Source organism: Haliaeetus leucocephalus, unplaced genomic scaffold, assembly GCF_000737465.1.
Source record: "Haliaeetus leucocephalus isolate CR32 unplaced genomic scaffold, Haliaeetus_leucocephalus-4.0 Scaffold384, whole genome shotgun sequence".
Classification (NCBI taxonomy): Eukaryota; Metazoa; Chordata; class Aves; order Accipitriformes; family Accipitridae; genus Haliaeetus; species Haliaeetus leucocephalus.
The window spans coordinates 8904405-8923534 of record NW_010972820.1 but is presented as its reverse complement, the minus strand read 5'-3'; the positions used below and the strand labels follow the sequence as shown (position 1 = coordinate 8923534).

The 19130-nt window shown below is 41.8% G+C and overlaps 1 protein-coding gene across 1 annotated transcript in view; it reads left to right on the top strand.

The window, feature by feature from the left end:
- The first annotated feature begins 179 nt into the window (after positions 1 to 179).
- The window catches only part of DSE (dermatan sulfate epimerase), a 34575-nt gene continuing 15624 nt past the window's right edge, over positions 180 to 19130 (top strand). The window contains exons 1-2 of the mRNA XM_010573433.1: positions 180 to 254; positions 12988 to 13456. Coding sequence (XP_010571735.1) covers positions 13041 to 13456 — 416 coding nt within the window. The 5' untranslated portion in view covers positions 180 to 254; positions 12988 to 13040. The remainder of the gene's footprint in view (positions 255 to 12987; positions 13457 to 19130) is intronic.

Below are 19130 nucleotides of genomic sequence, written 5' to 3'. Positions count from 1 at the left end.
GCCCCTCCGAGCTTGTCCCCGGCGGGTCGGGGCAGCCCCGCTTGGACAGCCGCAGCCTTCCGGAGGTGAGGGGGGGGTCCCGCGTGTCCGTGGGAGGGAGGTGCGTGGCGGGAGACGCGGCTTTTTCGGCTGAAAGCTTTCCCTCGGGGCGCCGTGGGTAACGGCTTTCCGCTCCCCCGCAGCACCGTTACCGCAGGAGCCGCCGAGCCCTTCGCTGACGAGTCGAGCCCCCCCAAAACACGCACGCGTGAAAGGTAAGCGGCAGCATCCTCCTCTGGCACCCAGGGAAGCCGAGAGGCAGGAAAAGAGCGGTTTGCCCCATGCAACTTCCTGCCGCTTTTCCTTTTTTTTTTTTAATTTTTTTTGTTGTTGGAAAAGTGACCTGGGACCGCAGCTGTTCGCTCGGGAAGCTGGGGTCTCCTCAGCCCCAGGATGCCAAGTGGCGATTCCTTTAGCTGGCGTCGCATGAAAGCGATGCATCATCGCTTGCTGCCCGCTCTCAAAATTCGGTTTGGTGTGAATGGAAGTAGCCATTCTCTCTGCTCTTCTGTCATTCCCTCTCGAAACAATGTAAAGGCTGCGATATTTTCCTGCGTCTTCAAGCTGGACTGGCTTCCTTTTTGGATGTAAGCGATGGCAATATAAGAAATAGATACAATTGTGAATGAAATACAGGAAGTATTGCTCAACTAGTTGGAGATTTTTGGTCACCCTAAGAAGACCAATTGCAATTTAAATAACACTAAAGTTTTAATGTAGTCTAAACAAAGACAAAGAAAATCTCGGCTAAATATTGCCACATTATGTTTATCATGCCAACAATTATTATAACTCATTGCAGTATTTCAAAAAAGGAACAATTCAGCTGAAGGGCAGCAGTGGGAATCAATAATTCAGATGCTGTTTATTACTCTGAAAGACTCTTGCTGGGTAGCCTCGGGCAAGTCACTCCACCTCTCCATGGCTCTGCTTCCTTCCTCATAAAACAGATAAATGTGCCTGCTTGCTCCACAGGGGTGTTGAGAAGTTTAATTAATTAATTTGTTTCATAACTACTTGGAGATCCTTGGGTGCATTTTTCTACAGAAGTGCTAAATATTATTTCAACCATGAGTTCTTTTACTATGTGTCATTGCTTATATGTGTTTCTTCAGTGACCTAAATTAGCTCAGTTTTTAGTGGAAGTCAATAAAGCAGCAGTTCTACACTGGGATTTTCTTCACTATCTGTAAACTTCACTAGGGCATGAAACCAAAATACACTAATAACAGTGTATTTTACTGGGACAGAACTACTGGTACTTTAAAAAAATGTCATTTTCTTTTCTTGTTATTCAAAATGAGAGCTTCCTTTTGTTGTTTTGTTTGAAGCATTGTGGTACTTTGCATAATTTTGAATTGGCATGAAAAAAAACTGAGTGGTGTTACTTAATACAAGAGCAAGAGATGAGAATAGTTTATGAACATATCCGTAACCTCTACTGTGGAGACTGACCTCAGAAGACACTTGGTGCTGGTTTTCCACTGCGTGTTCATATACAATCTCTTCTAAAACCTGTTCTTCGGTCATAGAGGACATGGGTTGCAAAGGAAGAAATACATGACCTGAACAAATTGCTTGCCTATGGTAAAAGTTGATAGATTCTGGTTGCCTAAGCGAGGTTGGTTTTTTTACAGTGTGTATTAGTTATTGTAACTAGATATTTAGTAAATGTCCGTACCACAATGGAGAGGAAAATGTATTTAATTACCTGGTTAAATGTTAGATGTGATTTTCATACGTTGCAAACAGTTATAAGTAAAAAGGAGTAGCTGGAAGCTAGTTTTAGAGTGCTATCTCAGTTTTGGTACTTTCTAAAGGCATGAGCCTTTAGAAACACTGTGCTCACGAGGTCTGTGTGTACCATTTCTTTTCCTCGGGTACAATGACAGCAAGCACATAAGCCTTTTCAAAACTGAATTCAAATAAAGCCTAGATCAGTGGTGATAGAAAGTAATTCCCATCACCAGGCAGCTGTTGGCTTGTGAATGAACATAGTGAGTTCATATGCTGGTGGAGAAATGGTCACATCCATCAGTACCCAGCAGTCTGAGCAGTGAGAACTAGGGTTAAATGAGGCTGTAAATGAGTCTGTAAAAACCAAAGTGTCCCTTCTCTCAGAAGTGATTGCATTTAGCTAAAACTGAGTCACATTCTTAGGCTTGTGTGTGGAAACTTGCACATCTGGCACCCACAACATACTCTAGCAATGAGCAGAAAGAAATTTAGTTACTACTGCTGTTGTTCCTGGACATTTTGCAAGAAGTAAAGCCCGTCTTCCCTGTTAGTTTTGGTGGGGTTTTTTTCTGAAGGGATTAAAAAAATAGAGAAACAAACAACTTTCCGTAACCATTGTTTCCTGGTTTAGACTTGGTAATCCAAGTGTCTGGTGAGTGAAAGAGAATATGACTTTTGCTCAGCAAGTTCTATTTAATTGGTAAATATGGTATCTCAGCAGCAAGTTTGTCCTGGCTGCTTACACCTTCTTTGCTCTCTCCATTCAGCTGGGGTAGATAAAAGAACATAGTTACAGTAGTGTAGTCCCCTAAAGCTGTTAAACCATGGTGCCAGTTTGTGTCCAGGACTGTAGCCACGTATTTATAAATAGACTCACTATTTGGCAGAAAGATTTTCCTTTGAGCTACTCTTCTGTTTAGATGGGTGAGCTTTGTACCGATGTCTGTTAGCCCAGCTAAGCCCAGCTGGGATATGATGAGGTGAGACAGAGCTGCATTAGCAAAAACCCCAAATGCTTGTGTGCTGCACTTTGGCTGGACTCGGTTACCTGCTCAGGATGGGAATGGAGCAGAGGAGGGGATTAAAGCCTGCTAGGAAAAAGGAAATTTAGCTGATGTCACCTGGGACCTTTCTCATGAATGCTTCGTCAGTAGAAGTTTAGGAGAAGTGAAGTGTTGGTAGCAGAGAGCTGACCGAAAGGGTCTGGATGTGTTGGGAATCACGTGAAGGACAGAGCGCTGGAAATGGTTTCTCCCATCAGCCGGTGACATCAGCTTTCATCCGCTCTTGGGACATGGTCAGGTGTGAAAGCCCGGGCACAATGCGGCCATTATGTACACGGTCTGAAATTACCTTTGTTTGGTCTGTCTTTCTGTTTTTCCCCTTGCTTGGACTCACAGAGTATACGGTAGGAATCGGCAATAGCGTTGTTCAGAGCAGGCGCTGGATTGTAGGGACCCTGCTCACTTGACTCGGGCAGGTATCGCATCTCAGTACCAGATAAATGTAATTTTAACATAAGAGTTCTTTCACCACAGTTGTCCTGGTCTATGTTCTTATTTTGTTTGGTTTGGGGTTTTTTAATCAGAAATATTAAAAATACTGAATATTTTATATAAACCTGGTATGCCCTCTTAAGTCTTCTAATCATATGGCTGCCTAGAGTTGTTAAAGTATTTTCAAAAGTTGTTTGAAAGTATTTCTTTGGATATCACATCATTTCAAAGCCTTTTAATCATACCCATGCAACCATGGTGCATCACACCTCTTGCCAAAATGACCTGTCAGGTTTCAGCTCTGCTGCGAGAGCCATGCCTGCACAACTTAAGTCAGAAATGAGATTACACGATTCTAAATTTCAAAATTAACCTGTAATTTAATGGTTGTGTTGACACCTACTCACACAGATTGCTCATGCCAACTGTGAGTAGCTAAATTGTGCAGGAGTAATGTAGCCTTTTAACTCCATCTGCAGTTGAGGCTTCTGTCCCCGAAAATGTAACTGTCACTTTTTATTAAGGGTATCCTGCTTTTCTCAAAGGTATTCTGGGCAGCAGTGAGGACAGTAATAACACTGCAGGAACTACAGGACAATACATTTTATTGTCTCTCCAAGTTTGTACCTTGAAAAAATCAGCTGCATCTGGGTACATCTATCTATGGGGAAAGAGAGAGGTACTATATGCTATATCTAGATATATAGAGAGAAACCATAGACAATGAAATAACAGATGAAAGCAGCAGAGCTAACAACAGAATTGTACCAATAATAATAAACAGCATATTGATCTGCAGAGAGATGTAACCACCAGGTAGGGTGGTGCAGTTTAGGTCTACAAACACAGAGGCTGCTATCCCATAGCAAACTAAAGAGTAGTTCTTCTATGTGAATACACATTTGGAGTCTGCATACACACATCATAAGATCATATGTAGATTATATAAAGGCAAGTGTTGATTTCAATTGCTTAGATTGCAGTCTTTTTACGTTCGTAAATTGACTAGCATAGGTGCCTTTGGACACACTTTGCTGGTGCTTCTATACGCTGTCACAATGCTTTCTCATAAATAAAATCTTAATATAGTTCTGTATGCAAGGCCGAGTCATAAACAGGATATGGAAACATAGTTAAAATGGGTTTTGATCCCATAGCAACTGAAGGATGTGATGTATTTTAGAATTCCTGTCTATTAATATGACGTACTGTGGAAATGCTTTACAAATAAAAATATTTATTTGGTATCTTCAGCTACAAAAGTCTGTAGGTAGATACAGATATACATGGAGTGAGGACTGGTTTTGTAAAACTCCAGCAGAAACCCTTCATTCATTTCCAACATCTCGGAGGCAACTGAATGAAGGACAATTAAAACAAAAGGCAGGAAGGATGAAAACTGTTAATTATATGTAGTAGAGGAGAACAAGTAGCCAGGGGACTTAAAACATGCAAAGTATTTGGAAGAGTAAAGGTCAAGGCTAACAGAGAAGTACTAGTTGGAAAAGAGGATAGAAATTAAAGCCAGAAATGGAAACACTAGTCTCAGTATCAGAAGTTTCTGGTGCTGTAATCGGCCTCCTAAAAAGTGAGGGAAGCTGCATGGCGTGCGGCAGTCTGAGTGGGCTGGATTAGGCACACGGAGGAATTCGGTTTTGACAGCAGTAAAATTGGCTTTCCTCTTTTGCACGCGTGATTGTTCTTTTCTGTCCTTCATTTGCGCCTCCTGGGCGTCGCAGTTGCCCTCCGAAGGTCTTCTAGCTCTTCCTGCGCACCGTGGTCGGACCGCTCGATCCACGCAGAGACCACGCTCGTGGCTGCCTCGGGCGATCTCCTCCTCCGCTCCCCGGAGGCGCAGCCGCAGGCTGCTGTCGGAGGGAGCCCCGAGCGCGGTTTCTGACACCCCCACCGACGGGTGCGCAGCCTTACAGAACCCCTCCGTGGGTCTACCTGCGTGGGCCGGGAGGATGCGCTGCTACTCTGCAGCTGCCAAATGAATACCGTTTTCACCACCCAAAATGCGTTTCTGCCGTGTCTGTTACCCTCAGAGTCCCAGGCCCCGAAAGTGCCCTGCGTGCTGTAACAATATAATAGATGGATGAGTGGTTTGATTGACTTCTGGGACATTAATGGGGCGGACAAACGTAGTTAATATATCCTTTTGGCCGGTATGAAAATTCTCAAACTGTCTTCCATCAGTGTTAGCGTCTGTGAAAAGAGTTCTGCAAAAAATAACTATATTTTTAATTATGGAAATGGCCTTTTAAAAGTACTTTAGCTCAGGATAAAATGCTTGTGCTCAAAAGGAAATCTTTCTGTGGTAGCTTATAGTTTTATGCCTTTGATGGTAAAAGTGACTAAGCTTTCGTTCACTGAACGTGGATGCCTTAACAGGCTTGTCTGTACTGGTTGGGAATGATCGCCTTCAGGATTCTGGATATCAAAATGACTTTCTTACTCTTTCTATACAGTGAAGTATGGAATAAGAGATCCCAGTAAAGGTTAGGAATAGTAGTGCTAGAGCAACCAAAAAATTACTGACAAAGCATATACAGTAGGATAAATTGTAAAATAGAAGAAAATTCCAAATTCCCAGATTATGGTTTGGGCATGCAGACAATTTAAATCTTGTTTTTGCTTGAGGCAGAGAAGGTTATGCGTTCAGTGTGCACACATGTGTGTCCTGTTAATTTATATACACAGTGGTAAAATAGACAAATAAGCTTTTAAATGAAAGGAATAAACAGGTGAAACTTCCATCGCAGATACCTTACACATCCTACTGTAAACTTATAAAAGTACTTTCCAGTTGCTGTTGTATCTGTAGCATGGTGGAGAATGAGAGCAACCCTCTGTTCTCCCAGAATGATGGTCTCCCACGGCTGTGTACTGCTCTAAATATATCCATTGCATTTTGTGCGTAGATCAAAGGACAGATACAAGTTTAAATCTTGACTGCTGACATGATGTCATATACTGATAATTCCTATAGGAACTGGTTGTTTCTGGTTGCCTTTATGATTTTCATAGCACAGCTATAATTCAGGCATTTAAGTTGATACAAAACTTCTTTCAAGGTATTTCAGATCACTTCAGAACAAGTGCAATACTAACACCTGGGTACATGAGCTATACTTTATTTATTGTAAATTTGATTCTGAATTTTATTTGGGATTTCAGTATTTAAGCTTTTAAATACCTTTGACATTATACAATTGTGACATAGCATATTTCTCATAGTGAAAAAATCAGAGGAAGAAATGAAGTAATGTCCTCTGGTGGTTAAGGTCGTGATAGGTATTTTTCAAGTTGTAAGCAGTGATTTTACACCTTTCCAGCATTTTTATTGGAGAGACAGATGGTCACTGGTTTTGTCTTACTGACCAAAAGGGGGATGGAGGAAGAACTCCCGACTGCTCTTAGCTGGGACATGGGAGTTTCCTGCACGGGTGTCCAGCCCACAGCTTTGAGAGGGACTCAGCAGTACTACTTGCTGATGTGGGAACTATACAGCTTCAGACCTTGGTCAGTAGATTTATTGTGATTGTTACAGTACAAAGATAAGTTTATAGTTTTCCTGGTCCCACTCCGTCTGCCGCCTAATTTTGCTCTATCAAATATGTTTCTGTGAGTCGGTAGGAACCAAATGGCAATATATATGGGAATTAGTCTCTGTTGACCCTTTCACCTCTCTGTTTTGTGGACTTACCCTGCATTTTTTAGTACTTAAATGTTACTGGATTCAGTTAGAGGACTTAATTGCTCTCCTATTTTTAAATATGTTTGCAAAATATTTAGATCAGTGGTAAAACTGACATTGTTGGACAAAATAGCTCTCCAATTGATGTAAGTGTTGTGATTTTAAACCACTACTATTTCCAACTGATTAATTCAGTTTTATAGATGCTGTTTCTCTTATCAGCAACAAAGTCAATTGCAATGTGTGCAAAAAGATCTACTAATTACTTGAGCTATTTGGACAAAGTGCCAAAAAAAGAGTTCCTACAGAAGTTTTCTTTTCTCCACTGTGATCTAACCTAGCACTCCTCGTGGCAAGCAGTTATATTTTAGCTGCTGTCAGCATCAGTACAAAAAGATGCACAACCATCTCCATTTAATGGGACAACATGCCACACACATCTCCTTGCAAAGTTACGTATTGGTTTCATGATACTGGTATGGCAGCAGCTGTTGCTGGTGTTTGACCATTTCTTTCTAAAATATCTATGACTCTTACCTGTTTTAGCATTGGGTGCTAAAATTACTTGCTGTCAATTTAGTACTAGTGCTTTTGAATGGCTTAACAAGGTGATCTTATCACGTAACTTAAGTTGTGACAAAAGTATAATGACGCTGTTGTTCAACACAAAATTGAGCATTACGATTACAAGCACCACAAAAAAATTGAGTGGAAGAAGTTTGCTTTCACTTTCAGTATTTTATCAAGAAGTGATGCAAAAAAATTATGAAAGTTAAGTCCTTGCTGATCCAGAGGTCATTGTCTAAGGTAAAAGTTTGCAGGCTGAACCTGAAGATTTGCTTTTGTCAGTATGGTGGAACAGATTTTCCATTAAATATTTGAACACAATTCTTACCCAAACACTCGTGGGGGTAATTCGGGCAGCAATAATGAGAACTGTAGCCTTTGTGGAAAATAGGAGCTGCCCAAAAGAAGACGAAATTTGTAAAATCTGCGGAGCTAGGTCATTAAATGGTAATTTTGAGTTTTAAACTAGTTAAAATATTTGTTTTTTCTTACAGGCATAGAGGTTGGCTACTCGAGCTGAGTGTCAGGGCTACTCTGACCTTCTCTGGAGGCATGTAGGCACTTTGCAGGGGGGGTCAGATGAAAGCCAGCATATCTGTAGCAGAGACGCCAGGAGTTTGCCTGCAGCATCTCCTGAGCAATCTAGAAGGAGAAGACAGCACAGGAGTGGGAAACCCAGCTCTCAGCGAGGGTGTAACTCCATCCACCTTCTCCTGGCTGGAGACTCCTGTTCCTGGTTGAGCGTTAGCCTTCCCCAGGGTACACGGTGAGGTAGAGGAAGGCCCATGACTTACGGTGGGTCATGCAGTGACGTGGACGAGGGCCCACGACCTCCGTGGGTCCCACAGAGAGGTGGCTGAGGGCCCACGTGTGACCGAGCGGGCAGGTCTGACTTGTTCATGTCTCAGCCCTGGGCTCTGGGGAGCTCCTTCATTCAGAAACCTGAGTAATCTGTGGTGTTGCAATGCTTCCAGTTCGTGGAAGTTTTAGGCACCAGAAATCCCACCTTTCTGTTCCTGTAAATGTTGAGGTACCCGTGTCGGAGGCAAGTCGTGGTGTTGGAGACGCTAGCGGACACCCCTGCAATTTCTGCTTTTTAAGAAGCGACGCAAGTGTTGTCCCAGCAAAAAGCATCCGCAAAGCACAGTGGCCCTTCAGAACTGATACTGCAGAAAGCCACGATTCTTGACATGTTTTTACTTCTGTAATGATCCACAAGAAGATCAGATTGCATCAAGGACAGCTGTGCCAGCTGATGGTGCTAACAGCGCTGTCCTTCCCTCGCCCCCCCTCCGCTGGCCCTCTCCCACTCCTCGGCTCTCTCTGCCGGAGCGGCCCTTCTGGGCACAAGTGGCAGGAGTAAACAGGGCCTCTCTTTTCCTTTAAATAGTATATCAAGCCAAGTTTATTTGGCGAACTTATTTGTATAAACCGATGTTCAGTTACTGGCATGAGCTTTACAATCTTTTTTTTTGCTGCAGTTGAACATCTACTCATTGATACAGATGGGGAGAACTGAAATAGTTAAGATTTAGTCTGTTTTTTCTAGAATAATTGATGTTCTTTACTGTTTGTTTCTGCTGGCAATGGAGTGGAAATCATGGCAAATGCTCTTTCGGTCTAGGACTAAGCGACAACCTTTTCAAAGCACTTTGTATATTAGCATTTTCTTCCATGGGCAAGCATCCTTCACTCTCCTTTTAATTTTTAATACTTTATCAGGTCATGGTTTCCAAACTGAATAAAACCCCCTCATTTTCAGAAAAGGTTGAGTTGCTTGGTAAAGTTTTTCTTGGAAGATGTGGCTGGTAATGATGTAGTGTAATACGAGAGTAAGAAATTCTTTTAACTTTAAAAAAAAAATGGTATTGTGAGTGCAATTTAAGCTATCAGAAGGCCCAAACTCCTATTCTTTTGAGCCCTGTGTATCAGACAAACTTGTAGCAGGTCCACTCACAACTGGTAAATTGGATCTTATGCGGCCAGCTATCTGTGCATGTCTGGCTTCACCTAAGCTATGCAGATAATCAAGGTTCATATGTGTGGCTTTGAGCAGTGCTATGTGTTTCTTTAGCTTTCAGTGTGCATGTAAGTTAACTAAGGAAACCTCAAAGTATAGAGTTCAACACAGTTGAATATGCGTTCTGCTTCAGCGTTTTTGGCTTGGTGGTCCCGTCCCTGTCCCCCCCACCCCAGGTACATTTATACCATTGTAATGAATTCTAAATAGTCCCTAAATGTTACTGGGTTTGGTCACATTCTCCTTCAGAAGGTGCTTTGGTTCTTTTGCAACCACCTGATAATTTTTGAAGTGGTTTCATATATATCTTACCAATCAGTGTAGTTTCTAAACAGCTACTGTGATGAGGAATGGCGATCACACCCACTAGCCCTGCAGAGTTACCGGGACGAGTCAGCAAGGCAATGAAGTGTGTGCCCAGGTCTGGTCCTCGGCAATGAAGTGCTTGGTGGTGTGCGTGGCTGAAGGCGGTTTGAAATCCCTGCAGGGGCGGTTCGTCATGGCCGTATCCAGCACCAGCCAGTTTGTATATCCTCACTACCTGGGTGATAGTTTTTATTGCAAATCCACAGGTTTATTCTGTTTGGAGCTTTGCGATTGTTTTCGTTATTACTTTTGCTGGCCCTGCTTTTGAGGACATCACAGATGAGAAAACGTGGAACGTCTGCCTCTCTCCTCGCTCTCTGTAGCGCAGTTTGAGCCACAGCCGTGCCATCCTGGGGTCTCCATGGGCGATGGTCTCCACGTGGTTGTGGCTGGTGCATCCACAGAGGTTTACGTGGAAAGGAAGGTGGACTGCTTTCTAGCTGCCTCCTCCCATCCACCAGTCACACCAGGCTGAGCCCCGCAAAGTTACTGGGCAGGGCTCACCGGCCCCACTGAATCATGGCTGCCATGGGTTATTGTCTTCATATCACAGGAAGGGTCTTGGTGTGATTTAACCAAGAATAAATGACTTTGTAGTCCTGCTTTTGTCACTGCCTATTGACTTTCTTCCAGATCTTGACTCTGAATATGCTGCCTATGAATATACCCATGAAAAAAACTATGATCGGTTTTCCAGTTACACTGTTAGTCTGAACAATGTGGTATGGTGGTTGCTTCTCATGTGCAAGGTAAAAAACCAAAGGGTTTACCTTCTCTATTAAATGCACACATGCATGAGGGGAGAAAATGAGGAGGGTTATTGAATTCTTAAAATATGGGCTATGAATTTTAGACAACGCTGGAGGTGGTTGATGATGGTGAAATGCTGGGAAATGTGTGTCCAGATTTACAAAGAAGGAGTTCCGGGAAAACTTACTGTATGTTTCCTAATCTCTGGTCAGAAAGACCCTAATTTAGGGAACTCTTAAAACCATCCCTAAATATATGTATGTGCTTAATTCTTATTGATGTGCAGAAGCACTTACAGAAATCAAACCAAGGAAAAGAATGCATGAAGTCCTCACTGCTAGCTGGGATTTTTTTCTGATTGCGTAAGCCAGGAAACTTCTTCCAATGTATGATCATCACAGAATAAGATACAGGTGTGTTTTGCTTTTTTTCAGATTTTTTTTTTAGGTTCTTTCCTCTGCCCCCAGTTCTAAAGGATCATAGAGGCTTTAAAAAAACCTATGGTGGTTTTTTTCAAATATGAAAAAGCAGTTCTTTTCAACAGTTAAAAAAAATGACATCATGTTTCAAACATAATGTACTGGTTTGGCTGGTTTTTACCTCCTTCCTTTCAAAATTTACTGTTGTATGGTTTCCTTATTTATAGATGAGAATACGAGTAGACTTGAGTATGTTTGGATAAACTACGGTGCATGTTTCTTTGTATGTGTGTATGTGGTGAGAGACTCTGTACGTATAGTAAAAGTATTACCAAATAAACCACCCTGTGATCTGCGTAATGTGTCCTGTAATGATTGGTTTACATCCAAAAAAGGGCAAAACTTACTTGCAAAATGCATTAAAATACTATGAAAATGTCATCTTCCATTATGCTCTGTTAAAGCAATTATGTTACGCACTGTAATATATAAATGTAGGCAGTTACAGGGTGCGGTATTATTTTTACCCTAGGCAGGAATGCACAAGAAAAGATGTACTTCTTGGCCAAAGATGCTTGCTCCCAAATTAATTTTAGGAGCTGAACACAAGCACCTAGAGGGTCCGTGTACCCAGTAGTCATGGAGGGACCCAGCCTATCAAGGTTGTCTCATTGTCTATGCACATATTAATGACATTGTTGAATCAGGATGTGGGTCTCTAAATAAGGTTTTAGCAGCCTAAGTTTCTGTTAGAAAATTTTGGCATCTATAGGTAGGGAGCTGTGGGGAGAAATAAAAGGTTGCTTTGTACTTCGGCTTCTTACAAGTTTTATGACTGAATCCTATGCAACAGGTTTTCCATGGAAAAAAACATTTCATATTTGTGTTTAGGCTTTCTTTCCTTCTGTCTATTTCTTTTAATAATTGAAAACTACTGTTCATTATTTACATAAAACTGTCTCTCTTGGGTCTGCTTTCTGTAACCTTTCCCCTCAGAAGAATTCTAGGAATTTGCCGGCTTTCCTCAGGGGGATCCTGGCCATGTTTTATCTGAGAATAGATAGTTGGTGATTTTTATGAAGTAACTTACTATGTTTAAATACTTGCATTTAACCTCTGCATAGATTTGCCATTTGAGCACATTTTAAGAAGTCATGTACATTGGAAAATACGCACTTTAATTCAATGTTCCACCTTCTTGGTAGCTGGCAGTAAATCTCCACATGCAAAATGGAGAGCCCCTAATAATAATAATAATAAATGCAAAATCCCTAAATGCCCCAAAGGCAAGGTATTTCAGCTGTTTTTCTAAGGCTCTGCCGTTTTCTCTCTCTCTTTTTTCTTTCTTTTTCTTTTTTTTCTTTGAAAACGAGGACGTGTCAGAACCGGAGGCCTCAAGCGCAGTATAAAATGACCCCGGCGCAAACCTCCAGCATTCTTCATCCTTCCCTCTCCAGCTGCTAATATCAGCCAAGGCAGCACGCAGGCTTGGCTGCCGCCAGCACAAGCTCCCCGGCTCTCCCCCATCCTCCTCCCCTCCCGCCCTTCTCCGCTTGCCAGTACAGTCAGCACTGCCTCATATTAGGCACCACTGCAATTATATGAAATCTCAAGTACAAGAGCTGGCAGTGTGTTCCTTCGCCTCGTATCAGCTACTAGAGGGAAAGACGTGGGAGGGAGGGTGTCTCTTCAAAGCGTACAGTTTTTTCTTTAGGATGAATTGCTCAGCAGGTATTTTGTCTCAAGTATTCATATAGAAATGATTTGAAAGCCACCTGGATGATACGTGGGGTTCTTTAAGTCTGGATGGAATCGTATTTCCTAGAGAGCATCCTGCATTTTAGTGTCTCACGGATTCATTTTCTCTCTCTCTTTCACGTCCATCTGCCATAGGATATTTCAAAGATGGTTTGGCTGCCAGTGAGACTTGGAGATCTGATGCCACAATGAGGACTCACACACGGGGAGCCCCAAGTGTGTTTTTCATACACGCGGTTTGCTTCGCCTTTGCCTGCGGCGCCAGGGAGGACCCAGACGCGATGGTTCCTTTTGTCAACGCCAACTATGACAGCTACCCCATGCTCTACTTCTCCAAAGGGGACGTGGAGGTTCTGCGTCTCCAGGCCACCACCACGCACCAGCACATTGCAGCTCGTCTGATTGAGGCGGTGCAAACGATGCTGTCGAATCCCCTGGAGTACCTTCCTCCCTGGGACCCGAAGGAGTTCAGCGCTCGGTGGAATGAAATTTACGGCAACAACCTTGGGGCCCTGGCGATGTTCTGTGTGCTCTACCCTGAAAACATCGAGGCTATCAACATGGCCAAGGATTACATGGAGAGGATGGCAGCTCAGCCTAGTTGGTAGATTTTTGTCTTTTTTTTTTTAAGTTGTTCTTACTGTATAAACTGCTTGCAGTTGGAGGAATGAGTGTATGAGTAAATTGCTTAAATTATTTCAGTTGTTCTAACATTCACTGTAACAGTGACTAACTTGCTGAATGCATTTACCCTCATCTGGACCAGCAGTGACATGCAGATTCTCACCTTCACTGGACTTACCCTGTTGCAAATTAATGCTGAAAGAAGGAGCATGACCCTTTGTCTACCATCCTAATTGCTGTAAAGTTAAAAAAAAAAAAAAAAATCCAAACCCACTCCCAATCAGAAGGCAGGGTTTCCCATCTGATTTGTGTCAAGAAGTGCTAGAAGTGCTATTTTTTATTCTCTTTTTTTCCAGACTTGTACATATCTTTTAGGTAATTCTTCCTTAGGAAGAATTCAGAAAAAGGTATAATTAGGTACAGGTAAAAATGACACTCTTGAATTTCTGCAGTCTGCTCTAACATGTGTCTGAGCTTCAGTTCAGACTTACAGCTCCTCTTGGCTGTACGGTTCTTGGGCCTCCCCTTAAGACATACTAGGACATGATAAAGATTGTTGTCCATCTGATTACTTGGCTGGAACTGCCTGAGTAACTGGCATTTTGATGACCGCCTCCTGGATTAACCTCACCTGGATGTGAGTTGTCATCCACAAGTTACTCTGTCCTCGCTGTGCCTCACTCTTTCTGTGGGGACAGAAGTTGATGTTCTCACTGTACGAGCAAGTCCAGCAACTGGGACCCCCAGGTCTCTCTCCTTCTCCTCATCTTCCTTTTTCATACCTACTAGCAGACCCCTTTCCCCTGCCCCCTGCACCAGCTGCCGCTCAGTACACCTTCCAGACTGTGGCCCAGGGTTGCTGCCACTGAGAGGAGGACGGAGACACGGGCTTTGCCAGGACAGTGGCTTCTGGCCAGGGCAGCGAGCTGGAGCTGCGATGGGGCACTGCTCCCTCTGCCGCAGCTGCTGTCCTACAGCTCCGTGGTGGAAGCAGCTCAGCAGACGTCTGAGTCAGGTTTCAAGTCAGCACAGGAAGAACCATTAGCTGTTCAAGCAGTATTCATTGCTCAGACTGCTACTGTTCCTTACCTTCTTTGCATTGAGACCAACTAGTAGTGTCCTATAAATGGTATCCATCCGTGGACGGTCATTGCAATTATGCTGGATTTGGGCTAGCATAACTTGGGATCCATTTGCTCCTGGTGAGCATGATTTAAAAGTCACTACAGTGTTGGGGTTCCCCTATACCAAGTATTAAAGTGGTGAATGCCACAGAAATACAGAACTAGAACAAAAGAAGTGGTAGGAGAGAGAAGGGACACACTGGGCTTAAGTTGCTTACATGTCACAGAAGAGAGGACATCCAAGGACATGTAACTATCTCCAACAGGACCTACGGACTGCTCCAAAGTCAACACCTTCCTCCCTAGTTTCATTGTTCACACTCTTTCTTAACTTGATTTGGGTAGTGTGAACACATAGTTACATGGCCATCTGTTTTAATGGAATAAGAAAGAGGAGCAAGCAATATTTTGAGTAGTGGAACTTAATTGTGTCTTCCTTCTCAGTTTCCTATGTCTCACTCACTGTCTCAATAACCTCATCTCAGTTCCTTGTGTCCTGCAATTCCTGCCCTAGATTAATTGTGGTTCCTCTGTCCCTTGCCACAATGCTCTCCTTTGTCCCAGCTGACCAGATACCCATCAGAACTGAGCAGATATCCTATTTCCACTTGACTTTGATGATATTTACCTCCCCCAAACTACTGTTTTTCTCAAGCAAGTATCTTGCATTACCTCGATGAAAGAGAAGCCATGCTTTTCCCATCTTTCCCTTCTGATGTAGATACGTCATTCAGCAAACATCAAGGTTTAGTCAAGGTTCTCTGCTTTGCAAAAGAAGCAGGTGCAATGCACTTAGTAGGGGAAGTACAGGAGGAGGAAATCAGAAACATAGGCAACAGGGATGGGGTAAGCTGCCCTTTGTATAACGACCAACTGGCCAGCTTTTCAAATGCTGTGACAGAAACATGGATCTGGTTTCCGTTTTTGCATTTCCCCTGAAGACTTATGACTGAATACTGTCAACATAGAATTCACACTATAGTACCATCAGTGATGGCAGTAATATAGATCCCTCTCTCTTGTCCAACAGTGGTTTTCAGGAAACTGTAGTAATGTAAGATCTCTGAGGCATGTACTACTCTGTCTGGCTTTGCTCAAATAGGTCAGCAGGTTCAGAAGCTGAAGGAGCAGACAGGCAGATTGCATAAATCTGTTTTTTTCTAAGAAACTCAACTAAAAAGTACCAGAAAACATGTTAATGTACACAATTCTCCACTTAGAGTAAGACGAGGAGAACAAACATGGCAAATCGGAAAGTTGTGGCCTGAGCACTACTAGTAAGAATTTAGATGTTTTGGCATCTAAAACACTGTGTAAGACTGTACGTGAACGGTTCTGGCAATGTCACAGTAATGGAATTTAAAAAAAAAAGCTGTCCAGTCTATTTAGGGATGTTTAGTTTCCCTCAGACTTTGGGGAAAATATCATTCTGGGTGATATATTATGAATGTTATCCTTATTAAATAATTTGAGGGCACACGTGTTCTGATCACGAGGGTGGAAAGAAGGAGCAGTTTTGACGATGCCCAAGTTTGGAGCCTTGAATGTTAGGAGACTAATCTGCAAAAAGTCCGTATGTTGTCAGTAAAGAGGGCTTGTCCAGAAAGGTATCAGTAAGATAAGTAAATCAAAAGAACTTCTCTCTCCCTAGACTTGCTCTATAACGTAGGTGCCTAGACTGCCACGTGAATTGCCTGAAAAGCATCTTTTTGTCACTGTCAGATTCATCAACGCGTGTTGGAAAGTTAAACCTGGCGGTCATATAGATTCCTTGTTGGCAGCTCGATTCTTTCAATAGTATAATCTGGATTTCTTTTGACTTCTGACATGGCATTGACTCTAAAATAGCTCTAGAATTTAAAAAAAAAATTCCAGTTGGATGAGTTTCCTCTAATTTTTGTGGCGATATTAAATAAAATTCAAGCCTTACCAGAAAACAGTGTATTTTGGTAGTGTGTGCAGTAGTTGGGTAAAATAAATATGGTTTAAAATGTCACTGGTTATTTGTCCCAGAATGACAGGAGATTAAGGAGACTGACATTTTAAATTTCATGTTTACATTAGCAAGGATCCTCAATAGTCCAAGTGTGGTTCAATATCTCAGGATACAATTATGAGAAAGTCTACCGATAATTGATACATGCATGGAAGGGGCTGTAATTAAGCACTTTTCTCATCTATTACAATAGTCATTTTATATCACATAATAAAGTACCCCCTTAATTGAGTTCCTGTTCATGTAGGCTGATGGAGCTTGAGCCGTTTGTCATAACAACCAATGTTGATAAGCATGCTGCTCGTAACAGAGCATCCATAATTGCTACATCCTGGAGTAGGTTTACATTTTAAAATAAACAAAGGGGCAATGGCTAATAGCTAACTATAACAATCACCCAAAATAATATGGGAATGGACAATGTTTTGGAGACTAGCAAGAGCAGGGAAGTGTAGTGCATTAATATTTCAATAAAAATAGATGAACTTTAATGGTTTTGCCTGTAAAAATTAAAAGCTGGTGTTAAATAACTCACTTGGTTTTCCTGGGATTTGATATCTAGATGCTGCCTAGAATCTTACAGAAAGTTTGTCCTTATATTTAAGTCATATTATCTTATTTTGCAGAGAAAGAGGATAAAGATGAGTTTTCTGGCATTTTTATCTCTGACTGGCCTCTAGAGCACTCCCCACCAGAAGCGCGTTTTTGGCCAAGGAGATCTGTACTCGTGATTCTTTCCATATGCCGCCTCAGCCTGTTCCCGCACTGAGCGGAGTGATGTAATCGGAGTCACACATCATGCAGAAATAAGAGTCCAGTCAGATTCTGTGTTTTGGACAAAGCAGTGAAAAACCCTCTTCTTTAGTAAGCCTGCCTTATAAAAAAATGCCTTAGAAGTTCACAAATTCTGTGCCCTTAAAGCAGAAAAGGCTTCCCCATTTGCAGTTGCCAGACAAGATTTCTATACTACCTTTTTTTTTTTTTTTTTTTTTTTTTGGCACATAGTCGATGCACTGTTTTTAAAGACAAGTATGTTACCAATGTGCAGTAAGGTGTGGGATTTGACAGTAAGCCTGGCTCTGTGGGTTTCATCGGGGAGATAATTGCTGTCAAGCACGTGTGAACATTCCAAGGAAATAGCAGTGAGTAAGGAGAAGCTAACGGGAGGCTTCAGCATAACAGATCTGTGACCTTTCTGCTATTTCATATTAACCAGCAAACCTACAGCCTTCTGTTAGTCTCTGTTTATTAAAAGTATTAGAGCATGCTGTAGGACTGTTGCTGTTAGTATCCAGATAGTGCTCGGTGTTGAACAATATGGTTTATAAAGTAAAAATACATAAATATAAATAATGAAATGTGTAGATAAATGTATAACTAAAATAAATTCACATGTGCCGAGTTGAAATAAAGCAAGTCTCTGTGCTGACACCACAAATTTAGACCATCTGTTTGACTCCCAATAATCAACCAGCAGTCACATTCAAAGAAAACATGGGAGCGTTTTATAAGACTGTGGCACAGAAGTTAGTATAAAAGAAGCTTGGGGGATGCTGAGATAGTCTTCTACAGGCAGAAAGAAAAAGAAAAGGAAGGGTAGCAGGATGAATTTGGTATCTGGAATATATATTATGTTAGTAAGTGAAATGTCAAACCCTCATGCTGTTTTTCTCTTTTTCATATGTAGCATTTAAAAATAGAAATTGTGCATGACTGTGAAATTAAATGGCTATCTGGATTTTGAAGAGTTTCTTTTATACCTTCTTTTTTAATTGATAGGTTGTCTAGGAGAAAAATTGGTGCTGAAGTTCTGTGGTAGCTACAGGGAGCTCAATTTGTGGCATGCCTGGTATAAAAAATTTACTACAACAAGAGCTGGAGGTAATCTGTTGAAATAATAACATAAGTAAATTTCTGTGTCTGCTTAGTATGGCACTGGGAACTACTAAAACAGACTCAGTTCTTGTTTATTAATATGTCAACACAGAAGGATTGTGATTGATACTAAGAGCGAGCCCAGTGTGAAAAGGACTCTCTTGTGATCAAAGCCAAAAACGAGAGAAGAGGACCTGAAAGAAGCTTTAGAAACAGCAGAATGATGATTATAGACCTATGGGGAAACAGAGAGAAGGAGGATCGAAAGTAGATGAAGGTTTCCAAAGGAGTAAAGTTTTAGTTGCCTTCTCAGCACCTAAGCAGTGCAACTCTACTTTTATAGTAAGCTCTTAAAACTTCTGAAAAATGTTGTCTATATGTTGCCTTTTTTTCCATATTGATATGAATGTAGCTGTTTTACATTTAACCACTCCTTTGCCTGTCTCCCTGTGAACTGAGCTGTAATGAACACGAACATGTCAGAGTGGCTGCTGCTGAAATACAACTGGTAAAGAGATAGGGACAAACTTGTCATGTTTTACCTTAGACACTGGAAATACAGATCATCAGTTTTTCAAGGATGTTTTTTATTCTTAACATTTTTGTTGTTGCAACTGACCAAGCACTTAGATTGTGCAGATAATAGAGTTTTTGTTTTG